At 43.4% G+C, this 27,148-nt stretch overlaps 1 protein-coding gene across 2 annotated transcripts in view; it reads left to right on the forward strand.

The window, feature by feature from the left end:
* The window catches only part of CHN2 (chimerin 2), a 175,234-nt gene that overhangs the window by 77,135 nt on the left and 70,951 nt on the right, over window positions 1-27,148 (forward strand). Inside the window, exons 1-4 of one of the 2 annotated variants that reach the window (XM_066627164.1) lie at window positions 295-368; window positions 9,581-9,612; window positions 12,006-12,119; window positions 13,576-13,864. In XM_066627164.1, coding sequence (XP_066483261.1) covers window positions 333-368; window positions 9,581-9,612; window positions 12,006-12,119; window positions 13,576-13,864 — 471 coding nt within the window. In that variant the 5' untranslated portion in view covers window positions 295-332. Of the gene's footprint in view, window positions 1-294; window positions 369-9,580; window positions 9,613-12,005; window positions 12,120-13,575; window positions 13,865-27,148 lie in introns of those variants that run through there. The other variant, XM_066627163.1, reaches the window with a different exon arrangement.

The raw sequence follows: 27,148 nt of genomic DNA on the forward strand, positions 1-27,148 counted from the left end.
GTATTGAATGTATTGGCCGTCTTTGTGAATCAAGAAACATATCAACTTTAATCTACTGAGCTTCTGTAGGCTTTGGAGAGCTTAGACCTGTTACTTCCAGTTTAGCTTGATGTTTCATTCGCCTGTATCGTTAGCACTTCTATAAATGGTATAGTTTGGCACAATCTGCTATAGAAACAGTTTTTAGAACATAAGCTTATAAATGCTTGATTTTGGCAGTTACTCACTGCCAGTTTTTCCTGTCTATATAGCATCCATTTAATTATTTTCTGTTCTGTTCACAGTATTATGGATGTTTCTGAAATTCTGAGTTTTCAGAGAGCAAATACAGCATGAGTAACAGGCAGCCCAATCCTCAGCTGCCCGGTGTGCGTGGCTGCAGCAGCGCTGAAAATGGCTGCTTCTGCGTCCAGTGCGCCCCAGGCAACCGCCACTGCCTCCTCGGAAGAAGGGAGCTTTTGTCTGCTTCCTCCGGGTAAAGCAAGTAGCCCTGCAACGGGGCTACTCAATTATATGATGACTCGAGGGTTGGTGTAGAATTTAGAGCCTCCATGTTGGGCAGATGGCCCGACCTGGAGGTTTAGGATCTGCAAAGCTCCACCAGTCCCACCTCCCTCCCACCCTGCTCCCTCTTCCAGCATGTCTCCTCCCAATCTTTCCCAGCCTTCCCTCTGCTTCCCCCTTCCTGGAATGCCTCTTCCTTACCTCCCCCACGCCTCCACCTACCTAGGGCCCGCAAACATGCCTTATGGCACATTTGCGACAGTGTGTACTGGCAGGAAGCCACCATGTACTCTTTAGGATTGGGCCTTGAGGCTGTAGTCTTAATAATAAGTTCCATCAAAGCCAACTTCTAAGTAGACATGCATAGGATTGCACTGTGAGAGACCGGTGTCCCAAAACTTTGCCATGTTTGCTCAAAAACGGCCCCTCATGGCAGCCTATCCACTGGCAGCAGGTGCATGGCTGCCAGTGCAGCAGCTGGAAAGCCACATGGAAAGCCGCATGCTACCAGCTGTGTGGCACAGATTGACTGCCAGCAAAACCCTGTCAGCAGAGCAGCTGAAAAGCTTTTGCCAGTGTCATGAATTTTCTAGGTGGCCTTGGACAAGCCATTCTCGCTCAGCTTCAGCTGCAATATGGAGATATTACTTGCCTTGCAAGGTTGTTTTAAGGATTGCAACCTAGTTGGTGAAGCTCTCTGAACCTTTGAAAGCATTGTGCACCTCTTAAGTATAACTGATTTTTCCCAAGATCTGGGCGCTCTGATCTTCCTTTTGCTGAAATATAAGGCAGGCTTCTCTTGGGAAGGGAAAGGTGGCAGAAGAGGACAAGTTCCTTTGTCTCATTTTACAATCTTTTGCCTGAAATCCTCTGTGGTGGTGGGGGGTGTTTACAAATGAGCATGGTGTAGTAACTAGCTTGTTTGGCCCTATAAAGTAGACTGCTGGGAAATCCCACTCAACCATGAAGCTTACTTATTGACTTAGGCCAGCGGCTAACACTCAGCTGATATGCCCTCCTATATTCCTTAGAGCAGGGGTTCTCAAACTGGTGGGTTGCGACCCACCAGCCTGGGAAGCTGTTCTCTGGCCCCTTAAGGAGCCGGGGAGGGGTGAAGGCAGCAACACAATTCCAAGGATCACACCACTGCCAGGGACAAGGGTTTTTTTAAAATCTACCTAAGGTCAGCACTGGCCTCGGGTGGGGGTGAGGGAACCCCAGGCTCCCAAAGTCTCCAAAACAGTAAAAATCACAATCGGAACCCACTTCCATTTTTTGATCACAAAACCAGAAGTGGGTTCTGATCACTATTTTTTACTGTTTTGCAGGCTTGGGGAACCCTGCAAAAGGCTCCATGGGGTTCTCCCCACCCTCCAGAGGCGCTGACCTTAGGTATGTTTAAACCCACCCACCCCCTTGTCCCTAGCAGCAGTGCAATCCTGGGGATTGCGTCGCTGCCTTCCTCCCCCTCTGCAAAAACTTAGTTCTCCAACTCCCTGAGAGTTTGGGAACTGCTGCCTTGGAGGAAGGGAGGGGATAGAAATTTAATAAATATAGTATCAGTTTATTACCAGTTCCTGCCATATCTAGTTATATAAACAACCTGTACCCCACAGAACTATGCTTTCATTGCATTCCATTCCATAACCATTCCAATGCCTGAGGCTTATGTAATGCAATTGCACTCGCATTGCTAGGTAATTTGATTCTTCTTTACAATATGACTATGATACCACAACTAGCTTATGCCACTTTAGCATTCTACCCATATCTAATGTGCCAAAGGGCTCTGTACAGAAAACGTTGTATTCTGGACTATGCATATCTTACTAATGCATTGCCTAGGTTTTCCTGTAATTAACGATTGACATGATGAGGCAACAGGACTGGGTGTGGATGCACAAAGATAATTGTGGAGGGGGGAAAAAAAGCTGCTGTGTGGTTATAAATTGATCCTCAGATACTCACTGTTGATAAAGGTGACTCTACCACTACCCAGTTACAAAATCCTAGATGAAATCTTTAGCGTAATCTGCAACCTACAACTTCCATCCTGAATGCAGCAATGTTGGGGAAAAATGCATGTTTAAAATTCTATAGTCTGTGTCTGTTCTGTGTATTTGTTTCCATCTTGAGGCATACTTTACGTTGGTAACTGGAAAGTAAGTTATATGTGTTTTCCTTTATTGCTACGTATATGTTGTCATTTTTTTCTGTTCTTCAAGGAAAGCAGCAGCAAGCATCCCACAACACTCCTTGGTTAAGGTGCATTTTTTTCTTTTCATGAAAGAAATGTGGATCTTCTTTTTATATTAAAGTTTCCGTTTGGGACTGATGAAGCAAAAAATGTTTGATCACATTTTGATTGTTATTCATTCTTTCCTTTTTATATCAATTTGATGCTTAGCTACAATTACTCTTTATATTTAAAGAAGAAGGTCCATTGTCATCATCAAAGCAGTGTAGCATCTGCTGGATATTAAACTTGCAACAGTTGTGGTAAATAAAATCATGATGGTTTGTACTGTAGTGGCTAAGACTGAACTGAGAATTGGATCTTTGCTACCATCTGGCCCTTGCCTCTGCTATTTAGGTGGCCTCAGGCAAGTCACTCCCCTCCAACCCCACCTGCAATATGGGGTAATAATACTTCCTATTGTACAAGGTTGTTGTAAGATAATACAGCTGAAAATGCTTGCAGACTCAAACAGTGCTGTACAAATGCTAAGATAAGATAGGCATTACAGATAGGAAAAGTCTACACTTAAAACAAGTAACTACCAGCCTTTACTTACATTAGGGAGTAGGTCTGTGATTCAGTGATAAAGCACATGCTCTACCTACAAGAGGTCCAAGGTTCAATCATTGGCATCTCTGGGGAAGGCAGAGAAAAATTCTTCCCTGCAATATTCCCAAACTGCTACCAGTTTGTGTTGACAGTACTGACCTAGTTTGACCAGTGGTCTGGTTCAGTAAAGCCAGGTTCCTATGGCTACATTCAGAAAATAGTCAGGAGTATATAGGCAGGCAGGCAAAATGAAGGGCTGATGATAGAGAAGAGTCTCTGAAGCCTGCAAAGTCTATACAATACTTCAAGATGGATAAGTATTCTTCTAGCCAAATCATGGCCTCCTTGTATTCTTCTAGAAATAACAGCTAAGGAACTATTACAAAAATTCCGGGGGGGGGGGTGCCCTGTAATAAAGGCATTGAGGCAAACCCTTTACCTGGGTTCAGGCTCTTAACATCAATTTGCAAAAAAGCAGCACATTTATGAAGCAGGGAGACTTTTATGAAACAAAATACCTAGAAGTCTTCAGGATAATTTATAATATAAATTTTGTGTGACAGATGTAAATTTTTTTGCTTGAGATAGGAAATTATGGGCCCAAACCTATCAAATTTCCAGTGCCGGTCCATCCATGCCAATGGGCATGCACTGCATGTTGTGGTGGGGCAGCAGTCATAGAGACCTCCTTAAGGTATGGGAAAATTTGTTCTCTTACCTTGAGGCTGCATTGCGGTTGCACCGGTGCTGGAAAATTGGATAGGATTTGGCCCAAAGTCTTTAGGAGATGTATTCCTCCTACATGTATTAGTCACAATAGATTTCTAAGAAGTTTCTACAGCAGATTGGCATATTACTATGGTATGTTTTACAATAGTAACTGAAGATCACTATGTCCTAGAAAATATTATCCAAAGAGGAAGAATTGCAGTTCAAAGCTTATACCCTAATCTTAAGTGTAAAGGCTCATATCCTAATACTAAGTGTATGACCCGCAAGTAGCCCCATGTTTCAGTGGAACTCTTTTGTTTCTTAGGTTGAAATCCCAAGATACCATCCAATAAATCTGTAATGCATGTTGTTTGAGTAAATGCGTATCTGCTGCTTATTTAACAAAAGTTGATCCAGCAATCCCTTTATTCTTTAGATTCATACAGCATTTTAAATTCTCATATAGTTTGTTACTAAGAATGGAATAGACTAGAGCAGTGCTTCTCAAACTGTGGGTTGGGACCCACTAGATGGGTTGCAAGCCAATTTCAGGTGGGTCCACATTCATTTCAATATTTTATTTTTAATATAGTAGACTTGATGCTGTCATGGAATTGTGACTGTATTTGGGGAAGTGTTACAGACCTGTACTTTTAACAAGCTATTATATATATATATCATCTTTTAACAAGCTATATATATATATATATATATATATATATATATATATATATATATATATATATATATATATATAAACGCTACCCACGCGCTATATATATATATCTCCTAGGTTTGTTAATTTTCCTGTTTGATGATGTCACTTCCAGTCATGACATCACTTCTGGTAGTTCCTTACAGATTCTCATTCTAAAAAGTGGGTCCTGGTGCTAAATGTGTGAGGACCACTGGAATAGAGGTTTAAAAAGGCCAAGCAATTTAAAAAATCATGTTAAGATACACTGCAAGATGTGGTTTTTCTCTCATGTTGGCTGTACCCATATGTTCAGAAGCTGGCATAGCTATATGAGCCATCATCTTGAAGTCGGAGAGCTAGGCCATGCCAGAAACCAAGAAAAACATTATTTTTAAAGACAGGCATTTTCATGACACTGTTCTGACATTTTACTCTAGGGTTCGCTCAATGGTTGCTCTGAGCTCCTTGGAGCAATGCTGAGACAGAAATATAGTAAATAAATAGAAACCAGTCAATGCAAAGAGATTCCATGATTTGTGGATTGCAAAGAGATTGCTGATTTGTGGTTTTGGATGGCTCCCTTAAAAACAAAGAATCACAAACACACAGTACACACCTCCCCAAAGGCTATATGAGCCTTAGTGAGAGATGAGTAGGGACGAGTGTGCCATCATAATTTTGTTTTTGACAGCTGCTGTCAACCAGTTGACAGGGTTTCCAGTGAAGCATTGCAACAGAAACACAGTCTGTACTAAGTAGCAGCAAGCACTGTTTGAACTTGTCCACGTGACGTGTTTAGCATTGACAATCCCAGGACTCTCCCAGGGTATGGCGTGCAGCATGTCTACAGTGATGTGCCTGCAAGGTACATCTGCCCCCACAGTGTTCACTGTTCCATCTTGGTGCACTGCAAAAAGTTGTGAAGGAAGAAACTGCAGCAACTGAAAACTCCTCCTGGATCCAAAGGTGGTGATGCTGATTTCTGTAGTGATGTTGATGCATGTAGTCACAGGAGCAAAACAACAACATGGAGCATAGGAAGCTGCCTTACACAGACTCCGTCTAGCTTAGTGTTCTTCTTTGACTAGCTTTAAGATATCCTGGATTTTGCAAAGGAGCCCTGTGTGGCGATGTCAGGAATTGCTCTTCCACATGCAAAGCAGGAGCTTTACCCCGAGTCACTTTGTTCTGTCCCTAAAAAGCAAATCCCAAGTGATTTGAGATTGCTATACCAGTGGTTCTCACACATTTAGCACCAGGACCCACTTTTTAGAAGGAGAATCTGTTAGGACCCACCGGGAGTGATGTCATGACTGGAAGTGACATCATCAAGTAGGAAATTTTTAACAATCCTAGGCTGCAATCCTTCTCACACTTAGGCAGGAGTAAGTCCCATTGACTATCATTGTTAAAAGGATACACATTGTATCCTTTTAACAATTAAAAGCTAAATGTATCCACATTTAGCTCTCCATACTGAGCTAAACAAAGGCATCGGTAAAGCAGCTACCACGTTTTCCAGACTCACAAAGAGAGTCTGGTCCAACAAGAAACTGACAGAACATACCAAGATCCAGGTCTACAGAGCTTGCGTCCTGAGTACATTTTGTACTGCAGCAAGTCATGGACTCTTCGCTCACAACAGGAGAGGAAACTGAACGCTTTCCACATGCGCTGCCTGCGACGCATTCTCGGCATCACCCGGCAGGACAAAGTTCCAAACAACACAGTCCTGGAACGTGCTGGAACCCCTAGCATGTATGCACTGCTGAAACAGAGACGCCTGCGTTGGCTCGGTCATGTCGTGAGAATGGATGATGGCCAGATCCCAAAGGATCTCCTCTATGGAGAACTCGTGCAAGGAAAGCGCCCTACAGGTAGACCATAGCTGCGATACAAGGACATCTGCAAGAGGGATCTGAAGGCCTTAGGAGTAGATCTCAACAAGTGGGAAACCCTGGCCTCTGAGCGGCCCGCTTGGAGGCAGGCTGTGCAGCATGGCCTCTCCCAGTTTGAAGAGACACTTGGCCAACAGACTGAGGCAAAGAGGCAAAGAAGGAAGGCCCATAGCCAGGGTGACAGACCAGGGACAGACTGCACTTGCTCCCAGTGTGGAAGGGTTTGTCACTCCCAAATCGGCCTTTTCAGTCACACTAGACGCTGTTCCAGAACCACCTTTCAGAGCGCGATACCATAGTCTTTCGAGACTGAAGGTTGCCAACACACACATTGTAACTTGTTAAAAGTACAGGTCTGTAACACTTCCCCCAAATGCAGTCATATACTATGGTAGCATCAAGTCTAATATATGAAAAATAAAATATTGAAATGAATGGGGACACACCTGAAATTGACTCATGACCTATCTCGTGGGTCTTGACCCACAGTTTGAGAAACACTGCACTATACATTTCATCAATAGAGATGCCATCAAAAGGGGGGAAGGAAATGGTGAGGTAGGGTGAGGGATGTTCAAGGATTTAGGTCACAGCTACTCTTGTCAAGGAATTTCATCCCATGGACACGTTGCTACTGAAACCATCATCCTAGGCTTTCTTTTGGCATGTCTGTTTTCTAGTTTGGCCCAAATCACCATGGGGAAAAATAAAGACTGAAGAGTAAGAGTTACCATACTGAGCTGGAGACAAAGCTACAGAATTACTTTATGCAAGGTGTGCAAGGTGTGGGGCATCAAATACCACAGCATTCAAATATGGAATATAAGCCAGAAAGGAGCAAATGGATCTGCAGCTTATCTGACCCTTTTCTGTTGTGTGTCATTGTATCTCATTAGTCTTGGAGCAACAGCCTACTGTCTCAGCTTTGAATAGGCACCAGTTCACCAGCAGAAAGTTATAGGTTGCTTCTTTTAAAACAAGCATTTTGTTCAGGCTGAACAAACGTTAACATTGAAGATGTTAGTGTTGTCAATATGAGGCTTCCACCTAAAGGCACATTAATAATAATGATTTAAATTAGAGACCTCAATTATTAAAATCATACTTTCCAAACATTAAGACGAACCTTAAACCAAACATTGTGCATTAAACTTTGTAAGGAACTGCCCCCTGCTGGCCTAGTACTGCTAACTCATCAACTTCAAATGAAATGTTTGGTGTTACGCATGGCATTTAAGATTAATTCCTGTGTTCTCCTGATAAAGGGCGAAATCCTCCAAGCATTGTTGCTAAGCAAGCAGCACTTATTTCAGTGAAATTAATAGGAAGTGCTTGTGCCCTTAGGCTGAAATCGCAAATACAGTACACATACTTGGAGATAGGTTGCACTGACATGAATAGAATTTCATTATAAGTAGACAGGCATAGGATTGAGGTGGTAGTCTATTAGATTTTCCCTCTTAAGAAGTGATCTCCAAATTAATTTCTTTTGTCTGAATCAATCCTTTTACCTTTCTTTTAAAGCGTTCCTTAGCATGCATACTTACCGTTTTGATTATTTCATTACCTGTGTTCAGTGCTTGCTGAAGCTGTCATCAGTTCTTCACATACAGTGAAATTAAAATTCTTTGTTGAGGATGGGTTGTGAAAGCCAAAGCTGAAAACAGACCATTTTGGAATGCACAAAATGGAATCCATTAAGCAAAACCAAGGTGGTGGAATGAGTCAGTGACTTGAATAAAAGAGGCAATTAAAGCAATTATGCAATTAAAGGCAATGTATTTAAATAAATGACTGAAGGCCTTGTTTGGGGGAGGGGTCTAACATCGCCGCTTCTGTCTAACTGCAGGATCAACCTGTCCATCTAGCTTTTCATGCTGAAAGCTGCAGTTTAGAGACAGGCTGGCACAGGACTGAGCTGTGCATTTGTGTGTATCTGTGTGTATGTTGTTTCTCAACGCATGGTCACTGCTATCAGTGCTGACAACACCCTTGTCTTATTAGCAGGGATAGCGATACCTGAGTACAAGTCTTCCTTCCTTCTCTTTGGTTCTGAAGCCAGTGCACATTGTTGAATGGTTTTTGCCTTGTGCCTGGTTTTGCTTAAGCACTGCCCATGCTGGACCAGGATTTAAGTGTTCTTTTTGCAGCATCTGTAGGTAGGAGAGCAAATCTTTATAGAATATGATGAATATAATTATCATAGTGCTTTTGAGAGTTGGGAGCATATAACATATCTTGTTGCAATCCTAGCAAAAGTCCTGTAAGGTGAGAAGTGTGTTATCCCCATATGGCTGCTGGGGAGGAGAACTAAAGCTGAAAGAGGATAGCTAATGAACACAGTCAGGGTGGCCAGATGTCCTCTTTTTCCAGAACATGTCCTCTTTTATAGCCTCATGTCCTGGAAAAGATCTTAAGTGTCTTCCTTTACCCTGTGAACAGGCCCCTGCAGACAGCGCATAGCCTTCTTGTAATTAATAAATTATATGAAATATAGTTTTAATAACACTATGTTATTATTAAATTTAAATGAATGAAATCAATATGCGAGTGTGTTTAGCTTTTATTTTGTCATGTCCTACATTTTTCTTGGGTGTACTATGTTTTGGGGTGTCTTGTCCTCTTTTGCGGTTATGACACCTGGTCACCCTAAGCACAGTGGAACTTACCTCTGAATAAACATACATGTTTATGTTTGTGCTGTAAATTGTGCTGTAAGATTGCTGTAAATTGTCCTAATCCAGAGGTTTATGAGAGGCATGGAACTCATTTGAGTATGTTAAGCTCTCCCACTTGCAAAGTTTTTCTCATTTATTTCTCTAACCACACACCTGCATCTCTTTGCATCAGAGCCCATGGTGGACTTTGAGACTGGACATCTATTAAGAATTTTATTGTTTGGCCAGCTTAAATTTTATTGTTGATTCTACTAATTTACATCTCAATTTGTTAAATGATTTATTTAATGTATTTTTATTTTAGGTGGAGAACAGACCAAAATACTATGGAAGAGAGTATGTATTATACTATTTGTAGAAATTATTTTTAAGTGATTATTTGAAGTTTGCTACTGTGCAATTTAAAAATGTTAGTACAGAATTGTTAATGATACAATCATTTGATGCAAGATAACTCCTATATTTTCCACATGCTTACTTTTTTTATTTCCTTGCATGTCCCAAATTATGCTTCTATATGAATGAACTGCCTCCTCAGATAGTACTCAGGGCCTATTTCTATACTTCTGCAGTTAGGGGCTAAAGCCACTATTTGTAAAAACTAATTTAGAATAGAAGCTTTGGATCCAGCTTTGCGTGTGTCTTTATTTGCACATCCTGTTTCCATAAACAATAGTTGGCATCTGAATGCATTATTTTCCTATATGTTATGGCACAAAGGGATGATGCTTGGGGCTAAATATTTTTACAATATATCTAGTATGTTTCAGGCAAAAGGATTTTGCTTAGCTGTGAAAAACTCCGAGGAGTGTTAGTAATTCAAGAGGAAGTCCAGTGCGTCTGAAACCTAGTAGCTAAATTACTCTGCGTATTGTATTTTGTCCTTGTTCAAAGGTCACAGATGAATTACTGGTTACAGGAAAGTGATAAGGTTCTATTTCTTGTCATATTATTGTGGGATCCCCAAAGTGTTGGTTTCTTCTAAATAGACTGGGAAGGGGAGGAAGGGGGAAAAGGAGACTGAACGTTGTTTAAAAATAACAGCGCTGGCTTTGAAGTAACTTCCCTTCTCTATTTGCTATGAACAAAGTTTTACCTTAACCAATTTTACCTTAATCAGTTTTACCTTAATCACAGCCCAATCCTGAGCTGCCCGGAGCTTCGGGACAGAGCAGCTCCACGGAGGGCTCATGCCGGATCCTGTGCCTCCTGCATTACCGCGGGAGGCTCCTCGGGAGAAGGGGATGTTCATCCCCTTCCCTCGAGTAAGGGAAGCAGCCCCGCAACGGGGCTACTCACTTTAGCAATGACAATTTGGTTGCTGCTAAAGGCGCTCATGTAGTACGAGCAGCCCTACCCCAGCGCCTTGGATCCTGCGGAGCTTGGCTCCACGGACCCACCTCTCCCCCTCCCACTGACACGCCTTCCCCCATGCCCCTGGCCACGCCTCCCCTCCCTAGAACACCTCGACCATGCCCCCAGCCACGCCCCATCTCCCATTCCGCAGCCCGGCAGTCCAAGGGACCAACGAGCCACGGAACCCAGGCACCCGCCGTGTGCTGGGCTAGCTCTGGCGGGAGCCTGGCTGTAAGCCCCACAAACGTGCCTTACGGCATGTTTGAGACTGAGATCCACGCCATGGACTTTGGGATCAGGCTCTGTATCAACACTGAAAAACAGCAATTTTTCAACCATTTTCATCTCATGGCATGCTGACAAGGTGCAAATATTGTCAAGGCACCCCCCCCTTTTTTTTTTTACAATAAACAAGGCACACCACACTGCTGGCGGGGGTCTCGCATCCCCCAATGGCCCTACTAACAAATAACAATCCCCCTAACTTCCACAGCACACCTGCAGACTGCAGGCACAGACGTTGAAAAATGCTGATTTAGGGCCCCATCCAGTCCAACCCTGGCACCAGCACTGAGCTCCAGCACCAGCGCTTGGTGTCATAAACATGCTGTGAAGCATGTTTCTGGCACCCTGCGAGGAGTTGGCGCTGGTGCCAGCGTAGCACCTGTTAGTGCCAAGCCCAGCACTAGACAGACGCCACCCAGATCATGGTAAGAGCTCCGGGCAGTGGTGAGGGCCTTGGGAATGGGGGGAGGAGTTCCAGGGCAGGGGTAGGGAAGGGGGAGGAACTGTGTTAGGTGGGGGGTGGGACTGGCAGAGCCTGCTCCGCCATATCCTGTCCTCCATGTCGGGCTACAAAGCCCAACACAGAGCTCCTCCAGTCTGCATCAGCAAAATAACCAGCACAGAGTGGAGGAGACCCATTGCGGCTCCTGTGCCTTTACTCAGGGGAAGGGAATGAAAGTCCCCTTTCACCATGGAGGCCTCTGGCTGCCCCGGCAATGCCGCTGGATGCAGCGGTAGCTGTTTTGGCGCCACTGCACCCGGTGAGCCACCAGGGATAAGATTGGGCTGTTAAAACTTTCATTGGATTTCGTTAGAGCCCAGATTCCCCAAAACCATTTGCCCACAACCATATTTTTGTTGAACATAATTTTTATGAGAATGAATATACAGAGTGCCACCTCCCTTGCTAATGAGTTTCTACACCCTCCTGGCATGTGAATAAACTCCTGGCTACGTGTTTCTGTTCACCACTAGATTTTTTTGTGATGTGTTATTAATTTTGCTGTGATCTACGAGCTTCCTTTTTGCTCAACTATGAGTTCCTAGATAAATTTATTATCTTAATTAATGTCTTCCTATACTGTTAGGTTTCATGGCATCATTTCTCGTGAGCAAGCAGATGAATTACTTGGAGGTGTAGAAGGAGCGTACATTCTCAGAGAAAGCCAACGTCAGCCTGGATGCTATACTTTAGCTCTCAGGTAAGTCCTATTACTTGTTAGTAAATGTTAGACAATGTTTGTTATTAAAATTAGAAAACTCAGCATTGGCATGATAGTTATTACAACTGCATGCAAAATAATATGTAAAACATTGCGTAAATGAAAAGCAGTCTGGGTTTTCTTATGGTGGTATGATCATTTCATGTGCAGAGGGTCCCAATCTAGCTCAAGTCCTCATTAATTTCATTTTTTTACAGACTGGCATAAATGCTACTGATTCCATAACCATGCTTAAGAACTTAAGAGTGGACCAAAGGATCACATGTTCTCATCTTTAGTTCCTCCCACTGATACCCAGAGAAAGAAATTTCCTCTGTCCTGCCCTAAATGCAGTTAAAGATTACATTGGCACCAATGGTAACCAATGTTAAATCTGGTTCCTGCTTATTAGGAGGCAATCCTACTAGACATCAATTGTAGTTCACATTGGTGTTGTGTTGTAATACTTACCTGCAGTGGTGGAAGAGGAAATTTATGCTTTTCAGTGGTGGAAGCAGAATCTGAATTATTCCAAAACCTTCTCCCAGTATTTGTTAAAGCATGTTCATGCACTCCCATCTTGTCCTGTTCTTGACTTGTCCTGTTTGTATGGTAAGGCAGGATTATCTCTTCCTGATCCATTGCCAGCGCTCATGTGCAGGCGTAGGATAGTATAAGATTCTGAGCATGGGTTGTTCCTCTGGTTTAGGTGGTACTGGTTCCAAGGCCTCCAACTCTGAGCTCTCCTGAGCACCGTATTCTCAAGCTTGATGTCAAGGCATAGAACTGGGTCCAGCATGATCTTTCTGATTCAACTGTTCTCTCTCCTCATAGTTGTACAAGCAGCTCCTCATAACAGTTGTACAAGCAACTGCTCATGGCAGGGGTCATGACACCCACCCCAAAGTTGATTGATTAAGTACGGCCCTTGTCCAGAGGCACAACTAGAGTGGAGCCTGAGAGGCACATGCTCTGGGCACTACACCAAGGGGGCGCAAAGCTGCCAACGCCTCCTCCTTTGGGGAGAACCCAGAAATGACTGCCTTGCACCACTTATGGTTCTCCCAGAGGAGGTGGTGCTCACTGCAGTGGCTTCATGTTCTTGTTCCTTCTCTAGTAGAGACTCCCCTTTGAAGGGAGTGCCCCTTCAAAGGGAAGCCTCCACAGGAGAAGCAACAGTATGCAAAGCCACCAGCACCTCCTCCTCTGGGAGAACCATGAGCGGTGCACGGCAGTAACTTCCGAGTTTTTCCAGGAAGTGATGTCACTATGTCACATGACATCATAACAACACTGCCCCAGGCTCCGGGGCTTCTAGTTATGCCTCTGTCCCTGTCTTATGTTTCTGTCATCCTTTGCCTTTGTAGTTGATGTGGAAGTGGTAATGGTGTGCATAATCTGAAAAATCACCATGGAAATAAAACTAATGCAACAATTTCATTGTGCTTTATTGTAGATTTGGTAACCAGACCTTAAACTACAGGCTTTTTTATGATGGGAAACACTTTGTAGGGGAGAAGAGGTTCGAATCGATCCATGATTTGGTAACAGATGGCTTGATAACGCTGTATATAGAAACCAAGGCTTCTGAATATATTTCCAAAATGACAACAAATCCTATCTATGAACACATTGGATATGCCTCTTTGCTTCGAGAAAAGGTATCCCGGAGGCTGAGTAGAACAAAAACTGAAACAAGAAAAGCTAGCGTAACGACATATGAAGAAAATGCACCTGTTGAAAAGGTAAGAAGTTTAATTTTTTTAATGGATCAGTACACATGTGTGTGGTTTGGTTTTATTTATTTTTTTAATTGTTACAAATGTAGAGTTTTTAAAGACTCATTCAGTGGTCACATTTTTCTACAAACCTTCATCCTGTTCTGATGTTCATATGCTGCCAATTGAAATTATTTTGGAAAGCTCAATCTTTGGGGAGTACTAGAGAGGTAAAATTGGTGTTATTTTGCTGCCTTCACTGGGAGTAAACTCCAGCTGATTACATGTCTTGGCTGCAGGAGAATTGATTTCAGTTGTGTTCCTCTGTGTACCTAAAAGAGGAATATGTGCTCAAATGAATGAGACAGTCCCAAGGCTGGCCCAAGACTTTCCAGTGCATGGGGCAGTGCATGCCACTTCTGATGCTCTTCCCACCCCCTGGATTTGAAAATGGATATAGGAACAGAGCACTGTTCTACCTACCACTCTCTCTCCTCCTCACTTCCTCTTCTTCTGCTCCTCCCTTTCAAATCCAAGGAGTGGGAGGGGGAAGAGCTGTGGAGGCAAATGGGCAGGTGGATTGAGGCACTCCTTCTGCTGAGTCAGCCTCGTGGTCAGCCCTACTCACTCCACTTGCAGAAAAGCACCATTTGTGAAGCTGCAGATTATGGGCCCAATCCTATCCATCATTCCAGTGCTGTTGCAGCCTCAATGCAACCCCGACGTAAGTGAACAAATGTTCCCGTACCTTGAGGTGGTCTCCATAATCCATGCTCCCCCGCAGCGGGATGCAGCACCTGCCCCATTGGCACAGCTACATCAGTGCTGGAAAATTGGATAGGATATGGCCCTATGTCTTTGAGTCTCTTGTTGATAAAATGCGCTGATTATCCATTCACCAGATCTCAAGTTTGTTAGCCTTTAATGCAAAGTGCCAATTTCCTTTTTACTATTTTGCCTTGGTGAATGGGTCTGAACCTGAGGGCTTGGCTTTTCTTTCTCTTCATCTTTGCTTTTCACAGTCGCAGTATGTGTAATAGCCATTTAGCCATAAGTAAACAAGAATAGTTGCTCTAGTGCAGTTCTTGAAGAACTACAGTTAAAGTCAGCTAGAAATGTAAGACAAATTAGATCATAAGTAAATGAAAAATGCTCATACAAGAAGTTATGTGAACATTTGCTAGTAGTGCTGTAGCTTAAAAAACATATCAGAATCTCCTTCTGGCATAAATATTTTTGATGGTTATTTCATACGTAATTCACATCATGTGTCTGCACCATGATCAAGATTATTCTGAGAATTTGTCTTTTTAAAAGCAGTGCCTTTCAAGATACAGTGGAAGATACAATTTGTATTTTATTATACTGTTCTTACTTTCTGAGACATGGCTCTCTGTTCAAGGTGGCAAGCATGGTCTTAAATTGGTCTGTCTTCAGTTTCTAAGTAGCAAAAGTTAAATAAGCAAGCAATGGTGTAGCTAAGAGGGTGCAGGGGCAGCAGTTGCACTGGGCATCAAGCTTTAGGGGGGGCAACAAGTTGAGCTTGACACTAGTGTCCAAAATTGTGAAAATCTTGGTATGTAGGAATAATACCATCATGTTATATATCATTGGAAAGGTAATTTAATGCAGAGTGCAATGAAATAAACCGTACTGGAATATCTATAGTCTATCAAAAGTTATGGCCAATTAACCAGAAAATGAAAACACAGCTGTCTTGCAGAACAAAAAGTGGATTTGCTTAACTCTAAACTGACCTATGAGACTGATTGTTCTGAGTGCCAATGAGATGCTATTGTGATGCAGTATGGAACCAACAACTTTTTATTTATTTACTTAATTAAATTTGATTTTATCATGCAGGAGGGGCTACAAAATCTTCTTTGACCCCAGGTAGCAGATAGATGCCTTAGCTATGCCACTGACTGGGGAAGGCAGCGGAGCAAGTGTTTGGTGAACTGCTGGCGGGAGGAGGTGGGAGCTTCCCAATTTTCACTTTCTAAAAAGCCTGGGTGTGATGTCACTTCTGCTTCTGACATCACTTCCCGGGCAACATTTTGAGCTTGGCACCGGGGTACATGATCATTAGCTATGCCACTGTAAGCAAGACATCTTTGGAGAGAAGTGGACATGAAACCTTTTGTTGGTGATACTTTCAGGGATTGCCATTTCAGATCAGTAGAAACAGTAATAGAGATTAAACTTGACTAATAAGGTATAGTGCAAAATGCACACACACACTCCTCCCAAGAAAGAGAAATAGGTTACAAGTCTCTGATGAACTTGTACTCTGGACTTTAATTTCAGCCTAAAGCAAAATATTCCAATCTGAGGTGCCTAAAATATGACTAGAAAAAGCTTCATGTTAACGTAGCCTCTGACAATCAGTTCATTATCTTTTTAAGTCCCAGTTCATAGATCTCATCTGGATTAGATCCCCCATTCCCCTTCAGACACGTACCAGCTGTCCAAGAAGGTGACTGGAACTGTGAGAATACAGTATCCCAAAAATCTTTTGAAATAAACATGCAGAAACCTTATCAGCAGGACTCGGCCTGAACACACCACTGGGTGCCGTTTTGGCATGAAACATTGACCGTGCACAAAGAGGTTTGAAATACATGGGATTTACCTAAAAAGGCATTCAGTATATGATATATCCAAAAAAATCATTCAGTATGTTGTATATCCAAAAAACCATTTACAGGCTATATAAAAGAATGCATAGAGGAAGCATACTATTGCATAGCATTAAATTTGATCACAGTGGCAAGAACAGCAGTTTTAAAAATTCTGTAGAAAAATGCACAGAACTCCAGAAATATCCAAATAAGATATTGTAACCTGAAAAGGCTAGGGATTATATGAAAATTATATTATTCCTTCACAAACTATCCTACCCCTCACTTGGTCCCTTAAAGTTCGTAAAGCATGTTTGCGCTTCCTCGGGAGTAAGCGGGGCTGGCACACGGAGGTGCGCCAGCCTGCGGAGGCTGAAACAAGCCTCCGTGCCAGCTTCCTCAGCAAGTCTTGTGTCTGCCCAGCTGGGCCAACGCAAGACTGTAGAGTGGGCGGGGAGGAGGCAGGAGGGAGGTGTTCCTGGGCGGGGGGGAGGGCAGGTGGTCGGTGGCCCCGGGGGCGGGCGAGGAACAGGAAGCGAGGCTGGGATCCAGCACTTATGCTGGATCCCAACACCCGTTCCCAGGGAGTTCGGAGAGACTTCAGGCCGCTTCGCTCTCCTCGGACTTGTGCCACCTCAGGAGGTGGCGCAAGTCCAAGAAGACACATAGGTGCAAAGGCGCCTTATCCAGAGGAAAGGGGTCTCCAAGGAGACCCATAGGGGCAAAACCGCCTTACCCAGAGGAAAGGGGGAAAGTTTCCCTTTGCCTCTGACTGAGCCGCTTTGGGCATCTATCCTGTGCTGGATACAGCACAAGCCTCTTGGCTTGCCTGTTTTCGTGCAGGGTAGGATTGTGCTCTTAGACATAAAGTGGACTCTGTGTATGAGTTAGGGGTTCTATTGTAATATAAGATTCACTTATCAGTGGACTTAGACTAGTTTGCTTTTATGAAGTAGCTTATCCAGATCAAACATTTACCTTTAATTAAGATGAAATAGAGTTCTTGCTTTCAATGTTCCTTGCAGATTTTAATCAGGAGAAAGTCACTATTATTTGCTGTTCAGGTTTTCATCAACTACTAATTCATTTTATTTATGGACGCAGTTTGAGGAGTTTAATGGGTGAGGCCAGCAAGGTAGGTTTGTTCTTTACAATTTCTGTGGCAGTACTCTTCTCCTTGAAGTTGTGCTCCATGAAAAATAGGGCAAGATTATGAAAGCACTTCTGTAAAATAGTGTTTGCTTGTTTTACCATCAGATAAAATGACAGGGAAAATTGTGGGTTTTGGCTGGTTGTAGGAAATATATTTTTCTTACTGGGGTAGGTTACAGGTATGTGTTCTGATCTGGCTGCAGACCAAAATCCTTGACAACATTATAAATAAAGGGCACAACTCAATGATGGGCAACTCAATCCTAACCTGTACCAGCACAACCAGGCCACATAGCCTGCAAGGTATCCAATGCAGGTTAGGAGGCCACTGAAGGGCTCCTTGGGACAAGGGGTTCTATTTCCCCTTACCCTGAGTAAAATCCTAGCCACCCCATGGGACTTTTAATCAGATCTGCACCAGCTATTTAGTGGTGCAAATCTGGGAAGCCCCATGTAGGGCTGCCTGGCCCAGGAAGTGGGTTAGAATATGGCTGCGGGGGCCTCTGCCAATCCCACCCCCCTCCTGGGCTTGATCCAACCCTCGTTTTGCACTCCTCTGCCCGGTAACATGCCTTCCCGCCACCCTCCACATATCCCTGTGCCACCCAGCACAACCTTACCTGTGTTAGCCAATGTTGTTCCTGGATGCAGTACTGTCAGTCCATTGGTCTGGCACTGCCAGCTCATGAGTTGTCCCAGACGTGTCTTACAGCACATTTACAACACTCTGGACCAGCACAGGGATGGCTGCGCTGGCTCTGGCCGGATTTAAGATTGCACTGTAAGGGATTAAACACTGCTGGTTCTTAAATATGTCAGTGGAAGAGATCTAGATAAGTGTTTAATTCTCCAACTGAAATTCAGGTGACTTAAATGTTGGATCCAGTGCCTTTAGGAAGTTAGAATGAAACAAAGAGGCATTGTTATCACCACACACACACAAGCACATTGCATTAACAAGCAAAATATTCTGCATAGTTTCATCTTAATTTTCCGGTAAATGAATTTTACTGGCATTTTGGAGTAGGGAAATTGAACTTTGTTAATAACTTGATGGGTTTAGAATTTTTTTTAAGTAAAGGATAATTGTGCATAGGGAGTGAAATCTTTAATTATTGACCCCAAAGGGACTTTCAAACTTAGTAAAGAGCAGTTTAAGCCTCTACATCTGCTAGGATAGATTTATTTTAAAAATCTCATATTAATAGCCTTTCAGAAATTGTAAAACCACTGCAGAAAGGTATTACTTTTTCTGCTAGATCTCTTAAACTATTTGTGGAATGTAGCCATTCTTTCTTGCGGTGGGTTGACAACAGAAATTATTAAATGACTCGGTTATTCCAGAGACTTTTCCCCCTTTGGGTAAGTCAGTGGAAGGTTGTCACAGGGGTACTAACTAGGAAAAAAATGCTCAGTTGGAATAAAATGAGGTATTGCCTGAGGTATCTGTCTACTCTCATAATATAGTTTCTTGGAAGTTGCAATTAGTAGAGCTGTTCCAGGCCAATTTTTTTTTTTTAAAGTGCAACACAGACACCAATTTAGCTACTTTTCTCTGGATATTTTTCATTATAACTCAGAAATATTTTTTTCTGTTATTGTGTCCCAAACTAGACAAAAAATAACAACATAAGCTCTTATTGTGCCCTTCCAGCTCACTTTGTATAGCTTACAAAGTCCCTACTATCCAAAGAAAATTGAATGAATAATGTGAGCTTTAATTCAAGATGCTCTGGTAATAAGGGATTAACAACCCAGTCCTATCTAAATCCCAGTTGTGTCACCGGAGCACATGCTGCATTTGGTGGGCAAGGGGCAGTCCCCTTTCTGCCAATAGCTACCTCCTTTCCAAGGGGAATGAGGCTGAGTAGGGTGTGTCCAGGATGGAAAGCCTGGCACTCAAGGCAGTTTTCAACAATGTCAAAACATACATAAAACAATACTTAAAATCACAATGGCCAAAAACAGAAGATTAAAATATGAGACCGTCAGGCAAATAGCAGATAAAAAGTCACATGAAAAACTTTTCATCCAAAAGATAATATGCTTTTCTTGCATTGACCCTTTGACAATGATGAGTGTCAAAGACATTTCAGTATAACTTGGGGTGTTGGATAGCAAAGTTAAGTGCTGCTTGGGAATAACAGGTGTCAAAATAAAAAGACTAACAGCCCACTCCTATGCGTGTCTACTCAGAAGTAAGTCCCATTAGAGGCAATGGGGTTTACTCCCAGGAAAGTGTGGGTAGGATTGGGCTGTAAGACCTGATAAGACAGAGAATCAAGGAAGTGTCTATCAGCAGGCAGGAGAGCCCAGTGTTTAGGACAGCTGGCCCAGTGGGTTGGTGAGTAGTTCTAAGGCAGAGACTGGTCAGTAGCAACAGCCAACTGCTAGAGATTAGTGAGACCGCTCCTCATTTTACTTGATCAGTGGGTAAAGGCAGCATAATAATAAATAATAATAATAATAAACTTTATTTATATCCCGCCCTTCTCCCTAAAGGGACCCAGGGCGGCTAACAACATGTAAAAAACACATTTAAAAACATAAATTAAGACAAATAGCAGATAAAAACATTAAAAACACATTAACAGAGACCTTAAAAACAGTAGTCAGATTAAAAGACAGAATAAAAATAGTACAAAAGAGCAAGTCACAGAGGAATCAGGCCTGTAAAAACTACAAAATGTGTAAAAAATGTTAAAAAGGCCAAAGAATCAGAAGGCTTGTATAAACAGCAGTGTCTTCAGGCCTCGCCGGAAACTCTCAAGAGAGGGAGCCATTCTCAAGTCAAGTAAAATGTTTGGCATAACATTTTAAAGGTCAATCCTGAAATGCACTGTCTGCATTTAGTCCATACATAGTCTTCCTCTAAGAACAAGCAGTCGTGAGGAGTAGGATGGGGCAGACGACAACAGTTCTGCAACCTGGAAGCAAATCCAAAATGTACACAGTGTGGACTGGCTAACTCTGAAAAAGTCGTTGAAAATGAAGATGCCAAAATATTATGGGTTTTGCAACTACAGACAAACATTGATCACACAATGCACCAGACATAACTGTAGTCAAGATGAAAGAAAAACAAGTCAAAATCATCAATATAGCAATATCAGCTGATAGTGAAGTAGAAGAAAATGAACTGGGGGAAAAAAAATGCAAAGATTTACAAATGGAAATTGAAAGGCTGTGGAAGGCAAAGACCAAAGTGATCCCAGTGGTGATTGGAGCCCTCGGTGCTATTTCAAAACACCTAGAAGAGCACCTGAACAGCCTAGGGGCCACAGAAATTATCACCGATCAACTGCAAAAAGCAGTGTTACTGGAAACAGCTTACATTTTGCGGCAGTATTTATAATATCAAAATAGGATAAAAACCAGGCATCCCGGGTCTTTGGGAAGGACTTGATGTCTGAATAAAACAAATCAGGGCGCAATCCTAACCCCTTATGTCAGTGCTTTCCAGCACTGGCACAGTGGTGCCAATGGGGCATGTGCTGCATCCTGCAGTTGGGTGTCACTCACGGAGGCCTCCTCAAAGTAAGGGAATGTTTGTTCCCTTACCTCAGAGCTGCATTGCCCTTATGTCAAAGCTGGAAAGCACTGGCATAAGGGGTTAGGATTGCGCCCTCAGTCAGTAACACCTGTCTGACTGAAAAAATCTAATCATCAACAAATTAAAGCACAAATGAATTGGAAAATTCATGAATATTCATGTGGTGCTTTTAAAACAGAAATTTAAAAGTGAGTGCATCACCTTAAGCATGAAGGAAGGGGTAGACTGTCTGAGTCAGGGTTCAGTTTGTTTGTGTACACATCTATCATTTCAATTGCAAAGCCAGATTCCTGCTCCAGCTGAAACATTCGTCAAGCACTAGATTTTTTTCTGTGTTGTCTGTCTTCAATCAGAGCTCTTATTACTTCTTCAGTATAGCAACCAACCAGGTTGCTATTGCTAGCATGCCACAGCCACACACTTGGAAAAAAGAGTTTGTTTAGTTTGGTTAAATCAGTGTCATTTATACTTGTAAGTTATCCTGAAAGTTTCAGGAGAATAAATACAGTATTTCCCTATCTGTACAACAACGGCTGCAAAAAGGGACATGGTAGGCTTGTTGCAACGTATGGTGTACATTCAGCAACACCTTCGTTAGTCCTCAAGGGCAAGTCTGTGCATGCTGTTGAATGTCCCCTTTTTTCTCCCATAAGGTTTGCTTGAGTCTTGCAGGGGAAACTGCATGCAACTTGCCAGATAAACAAAAGCAACTGTGAAGTGTTGTTCTCCAAAGCCAGAGCATTGGAATAACCCTCCCAGTAGACCAAATACCTATGGCTGAATGTGAATGCCTTTAAAAGGGGATTGAACAAATTTCTGGAGGAAAAGTCCAACACAGGTTACAAGCCATCATGGGTATGTGCAACCTCCTGATTTTAGAAGTAGGCCACCTCAGAATGCCAGATGCAAGGGAGGGCACCAGGATGCAGGTCTCTTGTTGTCTTGTGTGCTCCCTGAGGGATCTGATGAGCCACTGTGAGATACAGGAAGCTGGACAAGATGGGCCTTTCGCCTGATCCAACAGGGCTCTTCTTAGGTTCTTATGGCTTTTTTTTTTAAAGCTCTTGAGAAACAACTGGCAGGGAGATTCTGTATCTGCCCTGCATGCAGAAGGTTCCACGTTCAAGCTGTGCAACATCTCCAGGTAGAATTAGGAAAGACCCCTGCTCCTGGAGGGCCACTATTACCAGGGTAGATAATACCTTGCTGGATGGGCCAGTTGTCTGACTCTGTAAAAGACATTTTCCTTAGTTCAACCATGTAATCCTTATTTATTTTTAAATTGCCATTGCAGATTCTATGCTATGCTGAGCATACAAATATTGATCATAACATTTTGTCCATTCTGAATTGTTAAAAATGATTCCTCCAGCTTTAAACTGGACATGCTACGCAACCGTGGCTATACTGCATTTGTAGTGCATGTGTTGCAAAGACATATTGCAAACTTGAGCTTTTCAAACTGGATGTGGAACATCTACGGAAAGCTTCATTAAAAAATTTCCTATCACAGTTGAGTTGATGCAGTGGTCCATCCACTTCCAGCTCATGCTTCAGCATTTTCTGCAATTGCTGAAAAATAAAATGCTGCTCTGTAGGTGCAGATCTATATTTCATTATCTGACTGGGCTCTCTGAGATACAGAATTTGACAGTGCAGTAAACTTTCCCATTCACAGGTATGTCTCAGTTGCTCAGTTTTCATTTCAGATATGGGACTCTTCCACATGCAACCATAGGTAGTAACTGTCTCAGAATGAGTGATAGTACAGTCAGTTTTCTTTATGTGCAAATTCGCTTATCTGCAAGGGGTAGAATTGCCACTTACCTCTCATTATCTGTGACTCTGTTTTCGTTTTCCACAAATACCACCCTGGTGATGAGAGAGGTCAATGGAAGGCTACCTGGGGGCTGCTCTGGGGCAAGCCCAGGGAAGGAGCCAAGAGCTGGAGGAAGATGGGTGAAGCAACGCTCTTCACTCTGCTGAACTCTGGGGCCTCACTGTTAGGCCAGCAACCTTCGATGAGTTGAGGGATAGCCAGCATGGAGAAAATGCCATCCCTACAACCTTCAACACATTGGCAGATACCAGCGCAGAGGATGAAACATCAGATGTTGGAGATGTTGACGAGCCCTCTCTGTCACCCAGCCCCATAGACTTCAAGTTAAGATTCAGGTTCAAAAAGTTCATTGAGTGAGTGGTAAAGACGGTCCTCTGGAATTTAACCCCATTTTCCCCATAGGCTCAATTATTTGGAATCTGCTAATTTGGTATCCACTAGGTTTTCCAGGAACCTAACCCTATCAGATAATGAGAACTGACTGTATTTACACGCAATAGTTAAAAGGAGTCTAACGTTTTCATTTAGTTTTATTTTATTGAAACTACCCTTTTGCATTCTTGGTCAAGAATAGCCTCCTTTTATTATTTATTACCCAGCAATGAATGAACCTTAAAGGGTGCTACTTTAGTTAGTTAGAACTTCTGCATAGTTCTTGCTGCATTTCATAGCCTATTAGATATATTTGAGCTGCTGTCTTGCATCTAGTTACAAGGCCAAACTGTTCATGAAGCAGTCACTGTTCACTGAAGTGGTCAGCCCAGCTGGTGGATTAACAGAGGAATCACCACTGATGTCTATGTTCACCTTTTTTGTTCCTCCCTGTCATGTGCTTCCTAGATTTAAAAAGGAAGTAAGAAATGAAGCAGATGAGGAAGTGGAGGAGCCGTGACTGGTCTAGAGCATCTTCTGGGAGGGAGTATGTGGCTTGGGGGCAACAGTATTTGAAAATAATACATATCCATATTATAACAAGCATATACATATCAAGCGCTCAAAGGCACTGTCTAGTTAAGCATGTTTCTGCTGCATGCTTAAGCAGAGACAGATTGAGGATTCACAGCCCAATCCTGAGCTGCCCAGAGCTGCGGGACCCAGCAGCTCCACGGAGGGCTCCCACTGGATCCAGCGCCTCCAGCGCTATCGCTAGAGGCTCCTCAGGAGAAGGGGACATTCGTCCCCTTCTCCTAAGTAAGGGAAGCAGCCCCGCAATAGGGCTACTCACTTTAGCGGCGACTGTTTGGTCGCCACTAAAGTGAAGGCACTCGTGTAGGGCGAACAGTGCTGCCTGAGCGCCCTGGATCCTGTGGAGCTTGGCTCCATGGTTCTGCCTCTCCACGCCCCCAACACGCCTCCCCCATGCCCCAGACATGCCCCATCTCCCGTTCCGTAACCTGGCGGTCACAGAGACCCAGGTGCCCACTATACACTGCAGAACCCAGGCGCCTGCCGTACACTGGCGGAGCTGAATCAGCTCCGGTGGGAGCCTGGTGGTAAGCCCCGCAAACGGGCCTTATGGCCCGTTTGCAACCGTGATCCATGCAGCGGAGGCGCAGTGCAGACCACAGGATTGGGGTCTCAGTCTTTTGAATTCAGTTGCTTGGATTCAGCAGTCTTCTGTGGACATGAGAGCTCAGAGATATCCATGGAATTAAGAGATTTTCCTGTTCTTTTCAGATTTTCCTGTTCTTTCATGCACAACCTTTGAACTAATGATGAGGAACACTACGATTTTACTCCAATAAATGAATGAGAACTCTGTGCCCAGAAATGAAAATGATTTACAAATTAAATATTTGAGATGTATATCTCAAAAAAATTAATGTAATTAAACACATGGGGGAGGGGTAAAAATACAAGTATAAAAGCCCTGAATGTTAGAGTTGCTGTATTTGAAAAGGAACAGAAGCGTGTGGAGGAGACCTGATGGGGCTATGGACTGTGGGCGCAGTCTTATCCAACTTTCCAGTGCCAGTGCAGCTGTGAGAATCGGGCGTGCGCTGTATCATGTGGTGGTGGAACAATCACAGTGGCCTCCTCAAGGTATGGGAACATTTGTTCCTTTACCTTGGGGTTGCATTGCAGCTGCAGTGGTGCTGGAAAGTTGGATAGGATTGGGCCCTATATCTGCTCCTGGCTGACAATCTAGCCTTGTATTCTCCTCCACCCTTCCTTTCCCACCCTGTCCTCCTTTTCAAATACAGTGTGTCAAAGAGGAGAATGGAGTTGGCACTCTTCACATGCTGCCACCAAGACAGCCAAGGAGCATGTTGGCGCCAGCAGCGGCATGGGGACAGGTGAGGAGAGGAGATGGTTGGGGAAGTGAGGTGGCATTTCATTCTCCCCCTCAGGCCCCCTATTCTCCCCCTCAGGCACCAGACAAAGCTTGCTGTGTAGCTATGGGTAAATCGCACCCTCTCAGCCTAGCCCTTCTCAGAGGTTTGTCACGGGGATAAAAAGTAATGGCCCCTTGTATGCCACTTTGAACTTCTTGAGAAAAAGGCTGAAGCATAAAAGTGATAAGAATAGTTTCCTAAAAGAACAAACAAACAAAAAGGAGCAGAAAAGTGTAATGACATTATTACCTTCCTCCAGGACATGGGGCCACTTAGGGGTCAGCCATGTCAGGATGTGGCCAAGAGTCTATGCCTTGCCCTTGAGTGCGTCACACTGCCACTACACCTAGCATCCTGTCTACAAATGGAAGCATCTTGCAGAGGCTCCTACCCTCCCCATTGGCCAGTAGACAACAAGGGCTGCCATCTGTTTTACCAGCCCTACTCCTGTAATCACAGCTTGATACACAGAAACGAAGTGGGTGAAATTAAAGCTGGAGCCACAGTTTCACAAGCTTAATTTCTGTGATCAGGCTGCTATTCAAGGCACACTGAATAAGTTGGTGACCTTAGTTTGAGCCCAGACAGATGGAGAAGAAACATACAGCTGGTTTAATACAGTCTCACTGGTAATCCTGCACTGTCAGTGTGACCTTGTAAAGTTATATTGTTAGCGGTGCTATTTAGAATATCAGTCTAGACACTGCTAGATTTGTTTTGCTAAATCTGTGCTGTAAAGGACAGTATGTAGCAGTGGTACTGAGATCCATGCACAGTATGTGATTTTTTAAAATTTAGTTTGTGTCTAAGAGAATAACAGTTGTATTTATGCTAAATCATAACCAGCTTCGAGTATTTTCCAAGAAATCTGCAGAAGAAATCCATTAAGCGCTAAATTTCACAAGTCAGTGGGAGTGATGTATTGGTGTAATTTTTCATTTCAAACACTAGGTGGCAGCTTTACTTAAGAGTTTTTATGGGTTTCCATTTTTCACTCATTTTCAAAAGATACAGTGGCAGTATGCATTTTTGCAAAAGCAACTTCCTTTGAGAAGGAATAATTTGAGATACAGTACCTAAAGTTGGTTTATCCTCTTTAGTCTCCAAGGGGAATACAAATTAGTGTTGCACATGAATGTCTACATATTGATTTTTAAAAGGATGGAGCATACAAAGCTGCCTTCTGGTGAGTCAGGCCATTGATTCATCTAGCTCAGTACTGTTGACACTGACTGGCAGCAGCTTGCTAAGATAGGAAGCTTTCTCTGCCCTACCTAGAGGAATGAACTTGGGACCTGTTGCATGCACAGTACCAGTGAACTTCAGCTTCTTATGTAAATATGAGTCAGGGAGGTTAGCAACCTGAAACTGCTCCTGCCAGAAGCTCAGAAGGCATACTCCAGCAGTTTTCAAACTCTTGAGGAGAGTTTGAACTGCAGTAAGTCTTGGGCGGGGGGAAGGCAACATGATCACTCCACTTTCACTTCTGACGAGCTGGGGAGCCCTGTAGACACTCAGGCAGGGATCCTTGCACCCCGGGATGGCTGCTGCAGGGTCTGGTGAGTGCATCCCAGTCTCTGCAGCCCCGTTAGCGACGCAATCCTGGGGATCACATCGCTGCCTCCTCGCTGGCCCTGCCCCTTAAGGGGGCAGGGCCCAAGGCCTTCAGACTGGGGTGTCACAACACCCCAGTTTGAAAACCACTGGCATACTCAATGCCAGATGTGACGTTTTCATCCTTTGAACTTGCTCATAGATACAGATTAGGTTGTGTGCAATGAGGTTAGATTCCTGGAAGGCTACAGTGCA

Source organism: Tiliqua scincoides, chromosome 5 (genome assembly GCF_035046505.1).
Source record: "Tiliqua scincoides isolate rTilSci1 chromosome 5, rTilSci1.hap2, whole genome shotgun sequence".
Lineage (NCBI taxonomy): Eukaryota > Metazoa > Chordata > Lepidosauria > Squamata > Scincidae > Tiliqua > Tiliqua scincoides.